Genomic DNA, 20,296 nt, shown 5'->3' with positions numbered 1-20,296 from the left:
ACCATAAAAGAGTCCTAGAAGGATCCACAAAGGAGAAATCACATGGTCAAGAATTTGAAGGATGCTTTTGTGTCGAGTTTTGTCTAGAAAGGAGGCGAGCCATAGTTTACACAGCCATAGAAGTCTGAAACGGTAGGTAGCAGTGGATAGTTGAGTGTATCTGAAATGTAGGGTGAGTCGAAGATGACTCATCTGGGTGCTTCATGTGATTTGGCAAAACCCCAAGACATTATTGACCAGCTGGCAAACAGTGAAAGGATTCACATGCAGTTTGGCTTCTTCCAAACACAAGATGACTGGACATTGACGTGAGGTACAGCCAGCTACATAATTTGTTGAGCTCAGCGTACAATGAAAATGTAAAAATTGTCCAAAAATTATTAAGAATTTCACGATTGTGACAGCAGAGTCCTTTAGAGTGTCGGGTCCCCTGCAATCACATAGGTTGTACGCCCAGGAAGAGACCTGCCTCTCGTCCATAATGTGGCCTGGGTCTAATTCCCACCAATGCCTTAAGCACTGCAAAAGCAGCCACCCCCCTGTGTGATGTGAACAGGGGGAATCGGGGCAAAGTCAGCGCAGGCTAAGAATTCTGATGTTCTGTTGCTGGGCTGATTTTCCTCTCCCCACCCTGAGCCTTGATGCACAGATCTCTCTGTCTTGACAAACCTCTCCTCCCCTTCACCAGCCCCTAAAGCTGGCCCCAAGAGCAAGTATGTCTGTAAAGTCACTTGGCTAGGCACTTAGAGAACAGAAGAGTAAGGGATGGAGGCCACCTGGGACTGGAGTCAGCTTTCAGGCATACATGAGAGAGGAATTCCCAGAATGCATCCAGTGACAGAAGTGTTAATGTGTAAATGTTTACAGCCTTCCTTCTTTGCACTAAAGAGAATTCTGCCTTTGTGTCTTTAATTTCTCCTCTTCTTCTACCCTCTAGGGATATTTCTATCTTTGCCAGTCAATTCTTGGCTTCTGCGATCTAGAACAAGGGACATTAGTAGAGAGAGAGAAAACTTCTAGCCAGTGTAGAGTGAAGGGCTTTCCATGGGAAGGACCTAAAACAAACATACAAAGCCAAAGGAAAGTGAGAGAGAAAGAAAAGAGAGGATCTGGAAGATCCGGTTTTAAAGGAATCTGTGGGTAGGAATTGAAAATAAGGTTCTGAGAGAGTCTTGGGTAAACCATAGGATGTGAGAGATACTGAGAGATTAAAGAACGGAGAAAGGGAATATTGGATAGCATTACTGCATGTTATGACTTGAATTTCATTTTGATGAAATAACATTATTTCAGAGAAAGTATGAAAGCCTGAGATTGCTCACAATTATTCTTACCTATTGTTGTGCTGGGCCATGTGGGATCTGAGTTACACTTGGGTTACATTGGTATTGTATGAGATGTTAATAAGTATTATATATATACACATAAATATATGCGTACCAAATGGTTCAATGAGCAAGGAAATCTGTGACATGTAATATCTAAATCTTCCTCTTAGACACTCTCATTAGCATTTTAAAGGCTCTGAGAAGTCCTGCAGCACAGAAAGCTGTTCAATTATATGCAATCCCAGGCTCCCTAAACTTATCCTACCATACGTCACAGAATATATTTTATTTTTTTGAATATATTTAAAATAATACAATTTTTATATTATATTTTTATAATATAATTTTTTATATTTTATTTTTTATAATATAATTAATTTTTATATTGTACTTTATTTTATACAAGGCTGACCTTAAGCTTTCCTGTCTCAAGACTTTAGAGAAGGCTTCATGGACAAAGTATGTTTTAACTAGTATTTGAAGAATGGAGAAGGTAGGGAGTCGCCAGTTCAGTAGAACGCATGAAGAATAATAAATTAGTAGTTCAAGATTGGTGAGCAGTTCTCTGGGGTTTAAATGTAGAAAGAAAGGACCGTTTGCACTTCAGTTTGTTTTCACCAGGGAGAAAGTAGCCCCACCTTACATCCCTACCAGTGTGCTGGGAAGTGAGCGTTGAGATGACGGGGCTGTTGGGAAGCAGGTGGCAGCTCACCTGTTCTGAACCATACTCATGGCCATCCAGTCTACAGGATACACATTTTTCCCAATGAGGTCCTTGAACATGATGAATGTCTCCATCAAGAAGTCCTGCAATAGTAAAACAAAACACACCTGTCACCTTGCTTTATAGGAAATAACAGGAAGGGCCCAGATCTTGCTGGCTGTTCAAGTTTCTTCTTTAGTACTTTTTGGAGGGGTGGTATAGGAAAGGGCACAGTCTTTCATTAAGTGAATCCAATGAAACCAATGGCAATGAATCTGTAAATGGAAGCTTACAATTGGTTACCAGGAGACTGTTTCACAAACCTAAGTGGAACATGAATACGGAATGTGAAAACACTCTCAAAATAAAGCGCTATTAATTCTGTCTTTGGGAGTAAAGAAGTAAATGCATTCATTGATGTGGCAATTTTATAATCATCTTTCCAAATATGTATTTGAGCAGGAAATAATCTACACTACATGAATGCATCTCAGGTCACTGAGCAAACAAACTATTATTAAAAATGAACATCTAATTACTGTACTGTAAACACAGCTAATTCATCTGTCACAGGCAAGTGCTTGGGCAGCTATGAGGAAACACGATAGGGACTCTCTCCTTCTCCTCTGAAGAGGTTCAAAGTGGACCTCAACACACCCCATCAGATTTTGCAGTGGGTCATATTTGTTCTCTACTTTTGGAGAACACAAATGCAAGACAAATCCAGATAGCAAAGGCCAGAACCACTGGCACCGGGACCCTCCTGAGCTGGAGGAAATGAAGTCATACCAACTGTGTGCTTTAGGTAAAATATAAAATCCATGGGAAACCTGTGCAGAGTTCTTTCCTGAAGCCAGCGGTTTTCAAATTATTTTAACAGTAGAATTCTTTGTTCAGAGAAAATCTTACCTGGAACCTAATATATAAAATAGAAAAAAGCAGCACAGTTCTGGTGGAAGTGCACACGTGTGTGTGTGTGCGCGCGCGCGTGGTGTGTGTGTGTGTGTGTGTTTATGGTAGAAGATACTGAGGCTGGGAGAAATATAATTTGAAAATCACTGCTTTAAGCTAAACTGAAAAATTCTGGAAATGAGATTGGTTCCTTTCCAGAAATCACTGCTTCTAGGGAAAATTACCTCAATGGTTTAAGTCCCGGTTTCCAAATCAGCAGAATGGGGATAACATCTACCCAAAGGGTTACTGTGAGGATTAAGTGCACACAGTCTGTAAGATGCTGCACACAGAGCCTGGCCCATTGTAAGTGTTCATTAAGTGAGCATAATCATACATCCTTGATGTCACCTGGGGAGGTGTGGCTAATGTCACGGGCACATTCCCTTCCTGCGGGAATGGAGAAAGCTTCTTCCTCATAGATGGAAAACCTGGCTTCTGAATGAGAAGATGTCACATGGCGTCAGGGCTGGAGCAGAGGTTCAAATCCTCCCTCTCCCACATACTGCCATGTGGCCTTGAGCAAACAGATTGTCCAATGTGACTGCTAACACCTGCGTCACAGTGCTAGAGGGTTACATAAGAAGTGTATACATTCAATAAAAAGGAATTCCCTTTCCTACCATCCTTCTCTCCTTTCCTTCCAATGAGGATCAAAAATGAGGAATCCAGTCTTTCTATTTCCGTGTCTCAGGACACAGAGAACCGAGGGGGAAAATCTTGGGTTATTTAGCTTTCCTTTTGTTTCAATTACTTATTTTTCTTTTGTATAGCCAGAAAGAGGTTCCATTTCTTGCCAATCCTACTCCAATGAAGAGACCTTCTCTCTGCTAAATGGATGAAGGTTTAGGACACTGGCTTCCTACTGATTCTCTTTCTGTGGGCCACTCTTTGAGGTTGGTCCAATAATGGTAACTCTGGTTCCTTCAAGGAGAGTTAAAAGTGAGCCCTCGGCAGCAGAACCCCTGAATCTGGCAGTAGTAAGGAGACAATGACAACGGTGACCATGCTGAGGGCAAAGGGACTGCTACACCCCTAGGCCAGCCCAAGCTGGGCTTTATGCTGAGGCCATCATGTGCTGCAGAGGTATGGGCTCTCAGGCGACAGGCACGCAGTCCTGAAGCAAATGGGTTCTGAGAGGCTAGATGAAGAAAGGGGCTCAGGGGCCAACCTTCTGTCTGCATTTGTTATTACAATGTCAGAACAGCCACCTCTTACCGGACACTTACAACGTGAGAGCTACTGTGCTCTCATGTAATCCCTTCTCAACCCTGGGACATAAATGATATTATTCCCACTTTACAGATGGGTAAGCTGAGGCTTAAGAAAAGTTAACTTGCCCACAGTCACACAGGTAGCTGGTGACAAATCCTAGATTCAAACCCAAGACTGTGTGTCTCCAACGCTTATGCTCTTAAGCCTCAAAATGTCCAAGGTCATCAACAAATATTTGTTAAGGCATATGCAGACTAGACATTCAGGGCTCCTGTCTGACATGGGCTGACGCTGCATCCTAGAAGTGATATACACAAGCCTAAATGGGAGTGAGAAATCAGGATTCACACGAACATGCCTGCAAACTTAGACCCACAGGTACTCAAGGCTCATGGGAAGATCTTCTTGCCCTAAACTCTCAAGAATCCTTAGTGCAAAATATCTCCCCAACACTCCCCCGACCCAGCACCCTACAGACTCACCACAAGTTCCGAGCTGGTCTGGAAGGTCTCAATATAGAAGGAATAGTGCTGGTCACCCATCTGGTGCAGGATGGCTGTCATACATGCCACAAAGTGACTCTGCAAGAAGTAAGGAAAAGTGCCATGAAACAGCGGAGAGAGGACCACGAGATTCCTCTTCTCCATTCACTTGACTTCGGTCTGGAAAACACCTCTCCATCCCAGGCCAGTATGAAAGGGCCCCCGAGGGATGGAGAATTTTTCCTCAGCAGATCAGCGTGTGAAACTTCCCTGAGAGTAAATGTCTCCTTATGGCTTATTCATCAGCTCATTCATCCAAAAAGCATTGACTGAACACCTATTATGTGCCTGGGACTGCATAGAAGCTCCAGATATAGACAATAAGGGCTCGATCCATTACCTCTCCGGGGGCTTGTTTGCTGGGAAAAGAGCACTGTATTGATGTCAGGGGATCCAGCCTGTACCAAGAGTCTGGAGACAGTCTGATTTTCTGGTAAACAATTTTACACGTCTAATTGCTAACTGTTTCATCTGTAAAGTGGGACAATAATCCATCCATATCTACCCCTGGAGATGTATCAAAGGATCAGATGGATCCCATAGTGCCTTGAATACACTGAAGCTGTCAACAGATGCATCAACTGTACCACCACGAACCAGCCAGTGAGACGCCGGCAGCAACCAGGGATCGGCACTTGCTAAGGGCCATGGAGGGAAAAAGAAAAGAGAAGAGGTGGTGCTTGCTCTTCAGGAATTCATGATCTAGTTGGGAAAGCAAGATAAACACCCACAAGAGAAAAACTACAAGACCTTTGCCTGCGAAGCCAACCAAGTGCCAGAGGGACTCAGACAAGAAGGGAGCCAACGCGAGGAGTCGGAGAGGAAGTGGGTCTGGAAGGATCCGCGGGATCAGAGAAGCGAGAACCCCCTCCTGTCATGCATCAGAATATATCACCTCACCCCCTTCTGCTTTCTCCCTCCCGGATTTTATGAGTCTGCACCAGGGTGGCGCTGTCAGTCAGGGCTGGCATCCGCAAGTGGAATGTAGGGAGCTCTGCTCTGGGAACCTGGTTAAAGGAAGTACTGCCCATAAATCTACCAGCTGGGAGAAGCCACTCAAGAGTGTCTCCTGCAACATTCCCCTGGGCTGCCATCTTAACCCCAGGAAGGCCCCCCCAAGGCCCTGTCAAGGGCAGGCTTGTGAAAGATGGCCCGTTTGGTGGGATGCAGGCATCTCCAGGGAACCCCGCTGCTAAAGGGTATCAGACATAATGCAGACCAGACAGGCGGGTCTGGAAGTACTATGTTTGAACCAAGTATTATATTTGTATCACAAACTGCTGTCTTTGTTTTAAAAAAAAAAAAAAAACTTTTCTTGGTCATTAAAATATAATGTGAAAAAAAAAATCCTCCCAGATGACAGGTTTACAGTTCAGCGATGGTGGTGGCAGGAGCAGCCTTGAGGTCCCCAGGAAGCTCCTTCCACACTCCCCCACAGGAAGCCTTCAAGCTCGCACTCCCAAAAGGAACCCCCAAAGATATGGACTCTCATTTGCTTCCACGTTCTTTCCGATTAGGACGTGAGGGAGAGTGTGCTCGCCCAGCCAGCAGGACCAGCTATGTCATTCGTGGGGCTCAGGACAAAATGAAAATTGAAGAGTCCTTGTAAAAATTCTTCAGAACTTCAAGTCAGCCTCAGAGCCCTTCTGAGCACTGGGCCAGGGCACACGCACGGGAAGCCAGCACTGCCTGTCAGTGACCGCCACACACACGCGCCATAAATGCTCAGAAACACGCAGAGGGGGCAGAGTGTGCCAGATGGGGACGCTCGGGAGCAACGGTGATGACACCATGTTGCTGGGGACCTGGCGCCTCTACACTGGGGCCAACCACCTTGGCCATCCAGGGAGTCAAGTCCTCTCTCGGGCTCAGGCCCCCGGAGGGGGGTGGTGAGTTTGTGAAATTATCCATCCCTTTCAAACCAGACAGAACGTCACCATCGCTGCTAACTTAACCAGGTGCTCCCGAAACCAAGAAACAAGTGTATTACTGTTTATGCCTTTGGCAGGCTGGATGCAAAAAGAGAGAAATTTTCCGAGTTTGGGGGGGGGGGTGCATGTGTGAGAGTGTGTGTGTGTGTGTGACACACATGCCTGTGTCTCCTCTTCTCCCTCCATCTCTTCTGTGAGGAGCTTCCTCAAAGAATACAGCCAGTGGCCACTAGAGGTCTTTCCTTTTCACATGGTAGCTGCCGTGCAGTTTTTCCGGCTTTTTATTTATTCCTACGTGAGCAGACCCACTACACTTCTTGCATATAAACAGTGAAAATTACAATATAAAGGACTTATTATTTCTTCTTTTGGAGTAATTCTGCTGCTGGCCAAAGCCTGGCTCATTTTGCAAAGAAGGGAAGGACATCCTCTGCAGGTAATTCCACGGCTTCAAGGTAAGAGATCTGGGAAGGTTTTATTTTTTTGTGATCCACCATCCTCTCGGAGAAAATGCTATCATCTCTTGGACAATAGTTTACTTTTAAAGCTTTGGCTTAAATGAGTCCTGCGATTGTGAGCGTGTGTGTGTGTATGTGTGTGTGTGTGTGTGTGTTGGAAAATCCACCATTGTCAGAACTGCAGGCTGCCCCAAATGCACAGATACAGATACGGAATGCTTGTTATTTCCAAAGGCTTGATTTGAATTTGAAGGGGAAAAAAAAAAAGCAAACAACGAACCTCAGAGCTCAAGTTGCCTGGAATTACCTTGAAAAGGCTGCATTGTCTTTTAAGCCTTGTTTAGAGAAACTTCCATGCTTCATTTGAAAGGAAAATAAAAGGGGAAGGGGTCCCCGTACCCATCTAAAAGAGTGACTGTTTTATGAAAGAAATTATTATCTTTTTATAAGGACTTGCTCAGGGTATGCAGCTCACCGATCAATCAAAATTACTTTTACCAGCTTGTCCGTTTCTCCGTTCTAACTACCACATAGAAAAACCCAGCCGAGTGCCTTCCAGTACGATCTGTGGTGCGATGTGACTGAAGTTTGGACAAGTTACCTGCATTTGGCTGTTAATGAGAAATGACAGTGCTTTACTTCCGACTGGAAGCATCCCCTTTTTTTCCTGCTAAGGTGTCTAGCCCACTTCAATGTCAGATCTGTCAGAAATCACACCAATGTGATGGATTGATTTCTGAAATGGAGACACCGGCAGCAGGTTCGAATACAGAAAAGGCTCCTCTTTGTTATTTAAATTAAAAACCAGAAAGAAAAAAAAACCACTCTTGGTCACGCAGTGGTAGAATGATGGAATCACGTTATGTTCCTCTGATGTTCATCCCTTTTTCAGTTGTGTCCTCAGCGCGGCAACCCACCTCTGTCCTTCCGGCCCCCTTCCCTTTTTTCACAAGTTTGAGACCTTCTACATCCACCATGTTTTAAGTGTTTAGAAAGAGATACAGGGACTGGGGGTGGGGGTGATGATCAGGCTGCATCTGCCGTAGCAACTCAGAATACTCCCAATGTTGACATGGCTCAAACTTTACAGTGTCAGAGCCCAAACTCCCAGCCCTGTCAGCAGCATGGAAAAGCCTGACCACCGCATGGGGGACAGGGGGGTGGAGGGACCCCCTGCAGTCCAGGCTAGTGACAAAGCCCCTCATTTCATCCCTGGTGGAGATTTTGTGGTCAACATATATTTACTACCAAGGCATGAGGCAGCCACTCATCCGTACCCAAGCAGCATTCCAGGTGCCTGGATAGGAAATTGCTTCTTGAAACAGAATACCAGGGGACCTGCAGATTAAATTCCGGAGAGAAATTGTATCTGAGACGCTGGCACAAACCAGGCAGAGTCACCTCTGCTCCATTCGGGATGGTTTAAAATGTAGCTAATGAATCACAGCATGAAGAGACACGGTTTGAAACTAGGTCAAACGTGTAAAAATAAATGCAATCATCGCAGGCACTTGGCTGATGAGGGGCTACTTAACGCCTTGAGTGGCAGAGCTTATGTGCCATATAGAACGCTCTTCAGTGATCCGCGACAATCAATCCTCTTAATTAATTCAGCCTATCAGTGTGTAGGGAGGTCTTGTACACCTGGGAGAGAGCTGAAGCTCCGAAGGAAGACACTCAGGGTCTCTTCACCGTGTCACGGCAAGAGAGAAAAAGAGAAACCCAATATTGTATCATTAGCATTAATTAGCTGGGGTACTAGGTGATCGCGATCAGGAGAACAGCCGTCTCCAAATTAACCCACCCCTTTGCATGAAAAATCACCATCATCATCATCATCATGTTATTGACAAGGCCAACAGTTTTGGTGCACAACACACAAGCCTATCTATTTAACCACCTCTAAAGCAAACACACCTACACACACACACACACACACACACACACACACACACACACACACACGTCAGGACCCCTGCAGTGCTGAGTGAACGAGGAAGAGGCTCTCAGTTTGCCTTGTCTTGAAGAACTAACGAAACAGGGGAGAGGGGCATGGTTGCTGCAGATGCGACCCCCGCTCACCTGAGATTGGTGGGAGTGATGAGACCGCAGAGGGAGGGAAAGAGCCAACTTCGGGAGCTTGCTACCTAAATGCCAGCATTACTATGCGATGCCAGCTGGTGACACGTTGCCATAGTAACTTCAAATAATGTGCTCGACCAAAATAAAATAAAATACAGAGAGCGCCAAGGAGAGGAGATGAAGGAGGAAAGTTTGCACGCCGAGGGAGGCTCACAGGGAGATGAAAAGTTTTATGGATGGGACCATCCATTTCCTTTGGAGAGACTAAGAGTAGCCACATGCCACTCTAAGGTTGCTTCTCCATTCACTCCCATGCCTGCCACGTGGTTATATAACAGGTTTTATTCTTGGATGGAATTGGCGCTGTCTGTGTGGTGGATCCAGGACTGGAGGTGGGAAGCTATGGTGTCAGGAAAAGCAGGGACCCTAAAATCCCTTCATCTTAGAGCTCGGTCAGGAAGCTCAGAGTTGTCGTTTGCAGCGATCTTCGGGGAAACTAGTGTGGGTGATCTGTCTTAGCAACCATCAAGGTCTGGGCACTGTGCTGAGTGCCCGGGTGCAGCAGCGAGCCGGAGGGGTAAGGCTGTGCTCCCAACAGCCTGCATCTGATTCTGCCACGATGTCAAACATCCGAGTGGGGAACCTAGAAGCCAGACAGCCTGAATTCAAATCTCAGCTCTACCGCTTACTAGTGGTGTGACCTTGGGCAGAGTCTTGGGTCAGTGTAAAAGGGGATAGAAATATGCCTTACTTCATACAGTTTGGGTGAAAATTAAATCAGTTGTTTGGGTAAAGCACTTAGAACACAGAAAGCCCCCCAGATACTTATCCATTAGTATTATTATTGTCATTGTTGCTGACTCTGGGCCAGAGAAACCATGCAGATGGGCTAAAGGAAATCCTGAGCAGAGAAAATGATGACTCCATGTACCCATGATGGTCTGTGGACACACAGCGCCCCTGACACAGCTTGGGACAAACAGCCAAGTGTCCTTTGACTCTGGACATGCCTGTGCTTAACAACAGGCCCCAAGCAAAGCTCTTTAGTAAATCAAGCGTGTGCCTCTTGGAGCAGAGCACGCTGGGAGGTCTCTTTTATTTGGGGACTGTTGCTGGCAGGTAGGAAGAGTGACAACGGGGCCCCAATTGTTCAAAAGCCTGGAGTGTAACTGTTCTTTGCAGTAAACTTAGTCCCGCAGCTGTTTGGCTTTGGGAAGCGCCTGCCGTTGTGTGCAGTGACATTCTTTGGCTGCCCAGGGATCCTGCTGTGTGACAGAGTAAACCAAGTCACCTTCCTCCAGGGAGAAGCTTCTTGATGGGCACAGATCCAGGGGTCCCGTGGAGCCTGCTCCATATCAAAGGCACAACATCGCAAGAAAACAGGACGGTGCCGCTCAGATGCTGTGTTCCCTGGATGCACCCTGACACATCCCATCTGTACAACACAGCAGCTCTTTAGAGTCCGCTGTGTGCATCCCTGCCTGGCCCTGTGGGCAATAATGATCACTCTCCAGCATCACCAGGGCCAGAAATGCAAACACGGTGTCTCCTCAGAGAGCTATCCTCACGGATAAGGAGCAGGAGGGGAGGGGTAACAGGGCCGCTTTGAATCAAGGCTGGAAAAGGAGCCGGAATTGGTCACACATTCTTCCTTTGAAACGAACATTCTCTGATCTTGGCTGGAGCCTTTGCATGTGGCTCTGCAGTGTGGGGTCACTTTAAATCTTCCAAAGGCTACAATGGGACGTTTAATCCAAAGGGAGGTGGAAGGCAAGCAAATTCTGTTCATTCATTACTTGTGCTCAGGACTCTAACTTTATCATCTCACTGAGTCATCTCAACACCCTCCTGAGGTCAGCCTCATGCCCATTTTACAGATGAGGAAAGTGAGATGCATGCAGGTCACGCAGCTTGCCTAGACAGACATTTAGTATATGGTGGGGCAGGAATAAGAATCTGGGTCTTTCTGGCTTTAAAATCTATGTTCTTTTTGTAAATCCATGATGTCTCCCATGTCATCACTGTCAGTTCCATCTGGGCAGAGATTTTTGTCCCTCTATTCGCTGCTGTATCACCAGAATCTAGACTTGAACTTGCACACAGTATGGGCTCAATAAATATTTGTTAGATAAGAGGTTGAACTTATTATCACATTCTCCACTTCCAAAAGAATGTTACAGGGACCGCGAGACTTCACAGACTCTGAAAAGTTAGGGTCACCAAAGGTAGAACCCCTTTGCCTTAGGAGAGGACAGAAATGAATTTCTATTCTATTTCAGACCTTACTCCATCTTAAGTCATATTGACTGAGCCAGAGTAAGATCATTCTTTCACACATTCCTTAACAAATATTTCTTGAGCACCTACTATGTTCCGGGCATGGTTCTAGGTGCTGTGGACACAGTCATGGATAAGATTAACAAGCAATTTGTTCCTAAGGAGCTCGCATCCCCACTGGGTAGAGGGCCAGGGATGGGGAGACACATCACAATGAAGTGAATACATAAGGAAGATCATTTTAGGCAGTGGTATCTGCTCCTAACGAAATATTATAGAGCAATGAGATAGAGATGGCGCGGGAAGGGACCTCTGTTCAATAGGGGAGATAAGGGTGGCCTCTTAGAGAGCCATTATTTGAGTGGAGATCTGAATGATGATGGTTGGTCCTGCAAAAGCTGGCAGAATAGCATCCGCGACAACTGAGCAGCAGATGTAAAGATCCTGAGGTAGGCTGTGCCTAGAGTTCTGGAGAAGGCCAGCACGGCTGGAAGGAACAAAACGAGGGAAGGCACACATGAGAAGAGGTCAGAGACACAGGCTGGGACCAGATCCTGAAAGCCTTTGAAAGTCAGGGGCAGGAGTTTGGGTCTTCTTCTAAGTGCAAAGGGAGGATTTGGGTTTTAGGAAGCTTGCTCTGGCTGCTGTGTGTTTCAAGAACCCCTCTTTAAAGAGGTAGTTTCCGAGTCTTAGCCACATCTCCAAGACGCCACCCTGGAGTTGTTCCCGGGGTCACGGGTGTGTGAAAAGCGCAGACCATGCTCTCAGTGTTGACTCTCCCTGTCCGTGGCAGCACCACCACCCTTCAGCCAGCGTTTCTCACCACATGACTATTCATAGCAGGCTCTGGCCCTCCTTCGGCAGGCATGCAGGTGAACTCTAGTTTTACGTGGATCCCATATGCCTTCAAGTTCAGTGGTTTGCCTCCCTGTCGCTAGCGCCAAGTGAAGGGGAGGGAGCCTGCTACGGTGGCTCCCAGACTCTGTTTAAAGCCACGCCAGCCCGTGGGACTTGAGAAGGCTGCTTGCCAGGACAGGGGCTATCATTCAGGACACCCCAGTTTTTAACTAAACAGAAGATGATTTGTCTAAATGTTTCTAATTACGTCTGTGGAGGTGTGCGTGGAGAAGTTCACAAATGTGATTGCAAAAGGAGTAGTTTGAGAAACAGGGATTTATTCTCAGCACATACGCCAATGATGATCTTCTATGCTTTGCACCAAATGCCTCAGGAAGGGCTGTGTGCAAAAGTCTGTTTTGAGTCCTGGACAGTATGGTTTTGTCCTCGGCTCACATATTCCAGAGAAAAATCAAAGTCAGGAGCACTGCTTGCACGTGGGCTCTGGATCAGTCTTAAGCAGCCCCTCACCTTCTCCTGCAAATACGTGCATCCAGGTTGTATAAGACACCAGTGTCAACCTTCAACAGGGAAAAGTGTCACAAAAGGATATTATGACTCAGGAAGGAGGCACTGTGGGCTAAAGGAAAACAATAATAATTACTATTTTTTTAAATATTACTTTTGTTTGGGGGGGGGCAGTAATTAGGTTTATTTATTTATTTATTTTTAGAGGAGGTACTAGGGACTGAGCCCAGGACCTTGCACACTTATCACTTGAGCTATATCCTCTCCCTCAATAATTACCATTTAAAAGGCTAAGTGTGTGTCGGGCAGTGTGCTAAGCCCGCTGTTCATCCATTGGTAAGGACATTTTATAGGGTTTTGGCAAAGGAAGGAAAGCACTGGAAGATGGAGAAGCTAATATCAGTTGGACGTTTATGTATCAGACACTGAAAAAGTACACATGGTCATAATACAGCTACCAGTTACTGAGCGCTTACCGCGGGCCAAGGGCTGCGCACGCTTTATCTCAGTTAATCCTCTCAGCGTTCAGTCAATGTTGGTAAAACCACGTGAACTTTACAGATGAGGAAACCAAGGAGCAGAGAGGTGACATGACCTGCCTAGCTCAGCTTGATTCCAGACTATTGTTTTGTAAACATGACATTACCTTATTAATACGAAAATTAAGCAATACCTCAAAGTACAATGAAGAAAGGAAAAGTGCATTGTATTTCACTCCACCATGCCTCCTGCCCAACCTTGAATGTGGAGAATATTCAATATTCATTCAATTCAATAAACCTCTAGAATGGTTGAGGACAGTCTAGACATCTCTTGTGCCTATACAGAGAGGGAGGGAAGGATGGAGAGATGGAGATACGGATGGATGGATGGATGGATGGGTGGATGGAGCTAGGGTGGCAGATTACATAAGCAGACAGAATAACTGGTAAGGGTTGCCACACAGCTACATAGACAAGACCAGCCCTCTTAATGACTACGCCCTATGGCTTATGAGTCTCCATGATTTTAGGCTCAGCTGAGGATAACCCCTCCATTTTCTGCATTGTCTGGGGTTTTGAAGGCCAAGAACAGTTCAATGAGGGACACCAACACCACATATTAGGAAATATATCTGGTTTCCCACAGAAGCAGCTTTCCTGGAAGGCACCGGACAGGGCTCTCTAAGTACTGGGATAAAAATCCCAGCTCTCTTCGACATGCTCTGGATCTTTGGACAAGTTGCTTACATCTCAGAGCCTTAGTTCTCTGGTCTCTGAAATGGGGATAACAGTGCTGCCAGGGTGCAGAGGGTCCCGGGAGAGCCCGGCAACACCAGAGGCACTCAAAAAGCCTTCTGGCCATGCTCAGCCTCAGCCCCCTTTCTGGTTCACAGGGAGCAGTTCGTTGATCGGCTGGCAAAGTGTGGAGTTAGCTTTCGGTGCCTCGTGGAGGATGACTTACACCTCCCTGTGGCCCTGGAGAGCTGCACTGCGGGTGATGATCTACACCAGCTCTCGCTGCCCTTTGTTTCCATTCACAGAGCATCCGCGTTTCAAGCAGGGGAGGGGCAGGCAGACAAATCTGCTTACAGACAAACCAGGCAGCCAGGCAAGAGAGTTTTCAGGAGGGATGATTACTTTGTGGATAAAAGGATGTCTTTAGTTTGCCCCTCCTGTTTCCTCCACGAGGAATGAAGATGAGAGAAGAGTGAAGAAGGTCTTGTACATCGTGTTCTAAGCCCAGCTTTTCAACCAGACCTTTCCTGGCACTTTCCCCTACCTCCCCCAGAGAGGTCTAGTTTGTCCCTGCAGCAAGTGGTCGGCTAGTCCCGGCACACTCAGGTGCAGCTTATCCAGTGTGTGTGCAGGTGGCCTCTTTGCAAGCTCTCTGCATCGCTCAACCCAGCAGTGCTTAACCGAAGCAAAGGCACACTGACCATGTAACTCTTAATCCACACTAGGATTTCCCCCTTCCCAGATGATTCCTCACTCCCGGTAAATCAGTCAATTAGCCAATTATTCACTCAGCACCTATTATGTGTAAGGAGCTGTATCAGGTATGATCATGGTCCATACCCTGAAAGTCTCAGACTAGTAGGACAGATTCCTTCTTTTCCTTCCTTCCCCCTTCCTTCCTTCCTCCCTCCCTCCTTTCCTTCCTTCCTTCTTTCTTCCTTCTTCCCGCACTCCCTCCCTCTCTAATACAGTAGTTCTAACTAGGAGGCAACTTTTTCCCCCAGAGGGAATTTAACGATATCTGGAAACATTTTTGTCCACCGTAACAGAGGGAGAGGGGGAGGTTGCTACTGACACCTATCGGGTAAAGGCTAGGGAAGCTGCTAAGCAGCCTAGGATTCACAGGTCAGCCCTAATAACAAAGAGCGATCCAGCCCCAAATGTCACTGGTGCTGAAGTGAGAAATTCTGCTCTGTAGAGAGATACATATTATAATGCTGAATGACAGGTGCAAAATGAATGGGTAAAGTTTTCCCTAGGCTCTTAAGAAGTGAAAATGACCTTTGTAGTTAGGAATGTGCAGGGAAAAATTCACAGAGCATGTGGGACTCGAGGAGCTACAAGAGAGAAAGAGATTAAGCTAAGAGTGGGAAAGGACATCAGTAATAGAAAAAATACTTCATTTTATAATTTGATTAATTTGATTGATTGGTATTAACTGCCTAAAGAGCTGTGTGAGGAGTGATTCTAATGCCAGGCCCTAGCTCAGCAGGAAAGAGTGTGGCGATCGATTAGTGATGTCTGCTGTAGACAAGGGATGGGGAGGGATAGTACATGTGCTGAGAAATTGCTGTTCCACTTTTATACATGGTACATGGCGAGGAAAGAGGCAGAGGTGAAAATGAGCAAAGTGTTTTGGTACAGCAGAGGTTCACAGAGGGAGATCACAAGAGATATTTGGGGGGGCAGACTGGAAGGACCTTGAATGCCAGGCTTGAGGGCTTTGAATCTCAATCTGCCAGTAATGGGATGCCATGCAGGCACCTGCCCACTGGGTTGCCTTCAGGCCAGCTCTGCTGACAAGGTCTTGAGGACCAAAGAGAGCTACCCAAAGTCCTTGTTCTTCATTTCTATAAAGGGAGTACTATTTCATCTGTTAACAGTTCAAACTGGCAGAATCATCACGCTCTGGCTTTTATGAAGCTGATCCCCATGATGAAAAAAATCCTATGAAGCTGAACTCAGAGATAACTGTTTGAAAAGCTGACTCCAAGGGGTCACATTAATGAGCTCCTGTAAGCCCTTTTGGATAGAGCATTTCTTCTGATGTCATTCATGCAAAAACAAAAAGGCTCCAAGGAGGCGGAGACAGAAGGGAGTGGAAGTCCACTCCTGGGTCGTCTGTTCCAGCTGACCCCCTGGTGAGGACGCTGCATTGCCTGCTGAGCTAGTGCTTCCTGTCAGCTCCCCGCTCCCCGGCTGGCTGGCTCCTGCCTGGGCAGTTTCCTCCCTGTCCTGGGAATGATACCTCATTGATTTATTGGGTTGCAATTTTCCAAATGACATCATACTCCTTTTTTTCCTCTCATCCTTTCCCTCTGCTCACCTCCCTCCTCTTAAATTCCCATTTGTCCCACTTCCACTTCCCTGTCCTTTGGAATGGTAACAACAACTTCCAATTACCATCCTCCGCAGTCCGCATTAGCTGCCTGCTGACTCCCTCTCCCCGTCATCATTAATAAAAGGTGACACTGCAGCTTGGCATGAATGCAGGTCCTCCCCCACCTGCCCCAACCTCCCGTCTCTGGGAGCAGAAGGCTTCCTGGCCACACAGTCCCGGCCTTTGATGCTTTCCTCCGGCACTCCACTCCTATCCCTGTGTTCTGATCCACACTCAGTTAAAGAAAAATCAAGTGATACAATGAAAAATGCCACCCAGAGAGCCGGCCTGGTGGCACCCAGATATCAGATCAACCTACCACACAGCCCCGTATTTGCTAATTCCGTCTAGAAAAGAAAACAGATGTCACAGTCATCTGGACTGACTTGCTCTTTAAAACCCCTGCTGACTCTTTCAACCCTGGCAGACCTGGAGAAATCCTAACACAAGTCTAATCGAAGTTAAAGCTTAGAATTAGACTTGATGGGGAGAGTGACCCCTGGGAGTCCTTGCAGGCCAGCCTCCGTGCAGCACAAATGGGGAAGCCATGGACCAGAGAGGGCGAGGTGGTTCCCCATGGTCACACAGCCTCTGGAAGTGGCGGGGCTGGTACTAGAACCCAGCCGTTCTGACCACAGTGCTGAAGAAACTGTATCATTATCTACCAGCTCCAAACACTGGCCCCTGAGCCTCCAAATTCCTCACGAACAAAACGATTGTTCTTTCCCACTTCCTGTCTCAGCCAGGGTGTTGTCCTGATACCCAGAATAAATGGACCTCAACTGAGGCTGGTGTTTGAGATGCACATTCTTCTTTAACTTCCTCACCACATAGGTTTCAAGACTGGGGGAAGAACAAGCCATTGAGCACTAATTCCATCTTTCAGAAAAACTGAATGGGTGTCTCTGTCACCACGATTCATCCCTGCTTTAATCTATCACATTCTGTGCCCAGCATCCAAATATAGTTAAGAACATGAGATTAAAAACCAAACAGTTGATCACTGAAGTCACTCTGTGTAATGAAAATCCATCTGAATGTGTGTTTAAGGGGCCTCAGCGCAGGAACAGGGTGGGACGTGGGGGCTTTGCTTACATCCCTTTGCCCGGACATCCTCAAACCAGCAGCCCGCAGGCCTCACGCAGCTCCCAGAAATGATTTGTTTGGCCAAAACAGTGTTTTTAAAACAATTGACTCTTCTGTCAACATTTTAAAACTAGAAGCTATTGCATGAATTTTAGATTTTCGGCTTCTCTTGGATGTCTGGCAGATTCGGAGATACCATTCTGCTTTCTCATATGGCTGCACTGGTTGCTGCCCCCTGAAACCGGTAGGGGCTGGGGCAGGAGGTGAGCAAACACGTTCCAGGTAGCCAGCGCCTGGCCTCATTCAGTAACAACCATCTCATCCTGGTCTGCCCAGGACTTTCCAAGTTTTAGCACAGAAAATCCTATGTCTCAGGGAACCCCTCGATCCCTGGCAAATGGGGACAGTTGGTCACCCGACCTAGTTCCTCTTTTATGTACCTGCCTGGTTCCGGTGGGCACTTGCATGAAAGGCCTCTTCCCCACTGCTGCCTTCATGCCCACATGCCTCCACAGAATAACACTCAAGGCTGCCCACAATCTAAGTCCTATTTCTCTCCCTGCCTCCTCTTCCCACCTACATGCCATCTACTCTAAACTTCTCTTCACTCCCTGGACATTTGCACAAGACAAGGATGCCTTCTTTTATACACCATGAAGTCTAATTCATTTTTTTAAAACTCATGCAAATACCACCCACTCCTCCAGGAAGCCTTCTCTGATTCCACCTGAGGCTCTTCTGTCCAGACACAGTTAGACGCTCCCTCCCTCTACTCCAATAACATGCAAATCTTTCTCCTTTCATTGTCCTCATCAAGTGGGTAAGCTCTGGAGGTGGCCGTCCTAAGGATTCAGAGGGAATCAGAATTGTGACAAAATTGAAATATGTGAGGACTGTGAAACTTAGTTTGAAGTCTCAGTGTCTCTGTTGTTGTGAGTTTTGCACAAGACACCAACATGAAAACTGAAAACCATCCCATAAGTATCTGTACCTACCCCATGGTGACATTTAGCTTTCTAAAGTCTAAGAACAGCTGGGTCTCCTGAACGCTGACATCTAACTCTCCTTCTGCCTGTAACAGAATCATAGTCATATGTCCAGGTGTCTGTGTTCTCCAGTAGGCTTGGAGACACTCAAGGGCAGGGACCTTCTCCCAGAGCCTGTGTCCTCCATGCCTGACACCTGGAAAGTGCTCAGTTGAAGTCTTTCTAAATGAGCGAGTATATGAGTGAGTGAACTCCTGTCGAGGAGACCAGGAAGACTGTCCCACCTGCTGTGATTTTAAAGGAAAAAAAAGTCTTCTTAGCTACGCCAGTGGCCACGGGGCCTCTGTTGCATTAGCTCATTGCCCTGAGCCATACACCGTCTAGAACAACCAGTCTAGGATGGGGGTCAAGATGTCATTCTTCTGGTCACTTCTCATAAGATTACAAAGTGTTGACAGCTTTAGGGTCTTTTTTGATAAGTAAAGAGAATTCTAGCAGTCCGGCTTCATACTGAACATTTTCCCCAGGACACCCCGCAGGCAGTTCGTAATAAACATGTCAACACCAACCCTTTCCTCCCAGAAGCCCCTTCCTCCTCCCCGTGTGCTCCTTCTCAGAATCACCCACTAACTCAAGACAGCAATCCAGCCCTGGTCCTTCATTCTGATTCTACCCCTCCCCCGTTCCATAAATCACCAAGCCCTGGAGATGCAGGAATTTGTCTTGAATGTGTTCGTCTCTCTGTCCCCAGTCTCACTGCCCCGATTAAAGCTGCCATCATTGTCGCCTGGATTATTGCAGCAGCCTCCCAAGTGGTCCCCTGCCTCCAAATCTGTCCCCTCTAATCTCCGTGTTACAGTCAGAAGTGTGATCTCACTGCAACGGAAATGAGACCAACTCTCACTCTTGCTTAAAATCTTCAATAGATCCTACCGGCTGTTAAGATAAAAATTCAAACCTCAAATTAGCCCAGGGTGCAGTTCCCTGTGTGACTGGCCCTTTTCAGCTTCATTTCTTCCCCTCTTCCTACCCACCCTTTTGAACTCTACCATCAGGCCACACAGAATTTGCCCTGATTCCCCTCCAGCTCACCTGTCCAGATCATATTTGATCACCTCCGACAGCCTGTCCACGCGCTGTTTCCAGCCTCAGCGTGCACGCATGCACGCACGCACACACACACACACCCCTCTAAACAATCTGCCTCATCACCTCTTCAGGTCTCATATTTGAAAGCATCTCCTCCAGAAAGGCTGTTGAGATTCTCTCCACCCTCAGCTGGGTTGGAGGTCCTTCTCTGAGCTCTCATGCCCCTGCAATCATCGCTCCGATGGCCTTGATCAGAGTTTTGGGGAGCCCTCTCCTTATCTGTCTATCTCTGCCACAGGGCTGTGAAAGCAGAGACTGGGTTAGGGGCCCACTTTCTTCTTATGTCTTCATCTGCAATATACGCCTGGTGCATACAGGTACCCAACAAGTATCTGCTCAATGAACAGATACACAGTCTCAAAGGGAAGTGTGCATGGGACACAGATTGGGAAGGTGACTAAGTGGCATGTGCTGATTTAGGTCTGCTTTGAGGGGACACACAGATTGGTATATGGCTCCTTTCCAATCAAACAGGTCCCTCAAGGGAATGGGACTGAAGTCTTATCTGTCTTGGAGAATAGCTTCCTCACCCTTTGATGGCTTGAGCCTGAGTGGGAAGGGGACAGATTTTGGAGTCCTCGCTATGCTTTCAGGCTCATGTCCATGAACACAGTAGGAAGCAACAC

The 20,296-nt window shown here is 46.8% G+C and overlaps 1 protein-coding gene across 1 annotated transcript in view; it reads right to left on the bottom strand.

Annotated features, from left to right (window-relative positions):
• DOCK2 (dedicator of cytokinesis 2) overlaps positions 1-20,296 on the bottom strand; it is a 371,400-nt gene that overhangs the window by 79,739 nt on the left and 271,365 nt on the right. Inside the window, exons 28-29 of the mRNA XM_010980444.3 lie at positions 4,680-4,778; positions 2,041-2,135 (exon numbers count right to left, since the gene is read on the bottom strand). Of these exons, the coding sequence (XP_010978746.3) occupies positions 2,041-2,135; positions 4,680-4,778 (194 nt within the window). The remainder of the gene's footprint in view (positions 1-2,040; positions 2,136-4,679; positions 4,779-20,296) is intronic.

Source organism: Camelus dromedarius, chromosome 27 (genome assembly GCF_036321535.1).
Source record: "Camelus dromedarius isolate mCamDro1 chromosome 27, mCamDro1.pat, whole genome shotgun sequence".
Classification (NCBI taxonomy): domain Eukaryota; kingdom Metazoa; phylum Chordata; class Mammalia; order Artiodactyla; family Camelidae; genus Camelus; species Camelus dromedarius.
This window is presented reverse-complemented; position numbering and strand designations above follow the sequence as displayed.